General features: G+C 67.8%; 1 protein-coding gene across 1 annotated transcript in view; it reads right to left on the reverse strand.

Moving 5' to 3' along the window:
• Positions 1-934: 934 nt before the first annotated feature.
• PLEKHA6 (pleckstrin homology domain containing A6) overlaps positions 935-2620 on the reverse strand; it is a 20691-nt gene continuing 19005 nt past the window's right edge. Inside the window, exons 19-21 of the mRNA XM_057387301.1 lie at positions 2440-2618; positions 1254-1378; positions 935-1000 (exon numbers count right to left, since the gene is read on the reverse strand). Of these exons, the coding sequence (XP_057243284.1) occupies positions 1263-1378; positions 2440-2618 (295 nt within the window). The 3' untranslated portion in view covers positions 935-1000; positions 1254-1262. The remainder of the gene's footprint in view (positions 1001-1253; positions 1379-2439; positions 2619-2620) is intronic.

The following is a 2620-nucleotide window of genomic DNA, read 5'->3' on the forward strand; positions in this document are numbered from 1 at the left end:
GGATCCTACGAGTATTGCTAAAATGGGGAGGGGATTGGGGTGCGAGGGGGGGATTTTGGGATCGGGCGGGGAAAGGTGGATGGGATTTGGGATTTGGGATCTGGGATTTGGGATCCAGCTCCTCGCTCCATCGTTCCTCGCATCCTTGCGGGGACTCTGCTCTTCCCCCGCCCTCCAGGACGGGTGAGAAAAGGGGAAATTTGCTACAGGAACCGCGAACCGCTGGACGGGGCTGAGAGCCGCGGGAAGGGCTCGGGGGTGACGCGGGGCCGGAGTTTGGGAGGGTGACAGCAGGACGGGGACAGCCGAGGTGACCCCGCTGTCCCCAAACCCCCCCTCAGTTCCAAAGGGGGGTCCCTGCCCACCCCAAAGCTCCGTTACCCCAATTCCCCGCTCTGCTCCCACCCATCCCCGCCCGGAGAGCCCTCGGAGCGCCCTGGGCACCTCCGTGTCCCCTCAGCGCCACCTCCAGCCATCCATCCTGTCCCCTCCCTCCTCCAGCCGAGCCACCGGCGGTGGCACGGGCGGGCTCCAAAAGCGCGGCCGGGGCTCAGCGGAGGGRACCGGACCCGCGGAGGAGCCGAGGAGGAGCCGAGGAGGAGCGTCCAGGTCCGGTGAGAGGCGGGAGCCACCGCGTCCCCACCGGTCCCCACCCCGAGAGTCYCTTCACAGACCTTTGGGGACACGCCAGGAGTCCTGTGCCCCCCGCCGGGACAGTCACAACTGTCCCCGCTGTCACAGCTGTCCCCGCTGGACACGGCGGGGCTGTCCCCGTGTCCGCTGACACCCCCGGGGGCTCTTTGGGGACAATCCCCGCGCGTCTCCCGGGACGGGGCAGAGCCGCCGCTCCCGTCGGTGCCGCATCCCCCGGGCGGTCGGAGCGGGGGAAGGGGGTCCGGGAGAACCGAGGACGGTGGCGAGAGCTTCATTGTCGCGTCGGGAGGGGACTAAAACGTGGCCCCGTGGAATTTGACGGCGCCGGCAGCAGCCAGGGCTTGAGCTGGGGAGGGGAACAGGACGGAGCGGCTGAGCGGGGTGGGGTCCGCCCCGCGCCCACCCCCCCGTGGAAAACGCGGCGGGGATTTGGCTCCAGGGGACCCCCTCCCCRATTTTCACCCGGAGCCCTCCCCGTTTCCCACCCACCGGGGGAAGGAAGGGGACGCTCGGTCCATGGAGGAGCCGGGGCTGACGTGGCTCGGGGGATGCGAGCGAAGGGGAGCGAAGGAATGACGTCAGAGAGAAGAGGTGCTTACGTCAGAGGCTCACACCCGCATTAAGTGGCTGCTGTCGGCGCCCCGGGAAGGCTCGGCCGAGAGAGGGGTGGTCGGCGGAGTCGGGGAGGCTGGGGAGGTGGGAGGGCTGGGGGTGGCGCACTGAGCTGGAAACGAGACAGGGAGAGGGGATGAGGGACACGGGGAGGGGACAGCGGGGCCGGGAGGGGACACGGAGCGGCGAGGAGAGGCCAAGGGAAGCGGGGGATCGAGCAGGAGAGGGGCGAGAGCGATAGCTGGGAGGGAGCGAGCCACATCTGGGGAGGAGCGAGCCACAGATGGGCGGGATAAACAGCCACATCTGGATGGGACTGAGCCACATCTGGGCRGGATAAACATCCGTGGCTGGACAGGGGAAGGTCACAGCTGGGCAGGACACACAGCCACATCTGGACAGGGCACATAGCCACATCTGGATGGGACCGAGCCACATCTGGACAGGACAAACTGCCACAGATGGCAGGGCAGAAAGTCACAGCTGGGCAGGAGAAGGAGCTGCAGCTGGACAGGGCGAGCAGCCAAATCCGGGCAGAGCAGAGCAGAGAGCCAGAGCTGGGCACAGCACGCACACGTGAGCTCCCGGCAGGGCTCCTCATGGACAAGGCATGGGTGACACCGCGGGCACCCAGGGACAGGATGTCACCATGCTCACCTGGGTGACGGGTGCCACCACAATCCCCCTCGGCATGAAGCGCCACCATGCACGGCCACAATGTGCCACCCCATGCCACCGTAAGTCCCCTGGGGTATGGGGTGACACCACAACCCCCAGGAACCGGGTGCCACCACAACCCCCAGGAACGGGGTGCCACCACAATCCCCTGGACATGGGGTGCCACCACGCTTGCAAAGCAAAGCCGTGCCACCTCATGCCATCTCATGCCACCTCATGCCACCCACCCATGCCACTCCCACCCTCACAAACATTCCCAGTGTCCGSCTGCTCCATGCCAGGAACTCGGGGAAGGCAGTCCCGGGCATGGCAGGCAGGGCACAGGAGGTGGCATCACCCGTCCCACTGCCCCAAAACTGACCCCTCTCCCGTGCCCACTGACCCCTCACCCTGCGGCCAAATCTGCCCCCCGTGTGCCCATCTCTCCCGCCCTCCTGGCACCTCATTCTCCCGGGGATCTGCGGGCTCTGACCCTCCGAGCCCCCCGCTCCTCACCCGAGAGCATCCGGCCGCGCCGCGAGGCCTCGGCAGCCAGGGCGCACGAGATCTCGATCCTCTTCTCCTGCTCCTGCAGCTGCATCTCGGGGTCCTGGGGGGTGTCCACCTCCCCCTCGCCCAGGGGGATGACATTCTGCAGGCTGGCAACGGCACCCGGGGTCAGCACCCCCGCCAGGAC

Source organism: Malurus melanocephalus, unplaced genomic scaffold (genome assembly GCF_030028575.1).
Source record: "Malurus melanocephalus ecotype Western Australia unplaced genomic scaffold, MMel_1.1 scaffold_1178, whole genome shotgun sequence".
Classification (NCBI taxonomy): domain Eukaryota; kingdom Metazoa; phylum Chordata; class Aves; order Passeriformes; family Maluridae; genus Malurus; species Malurus melanocephalus.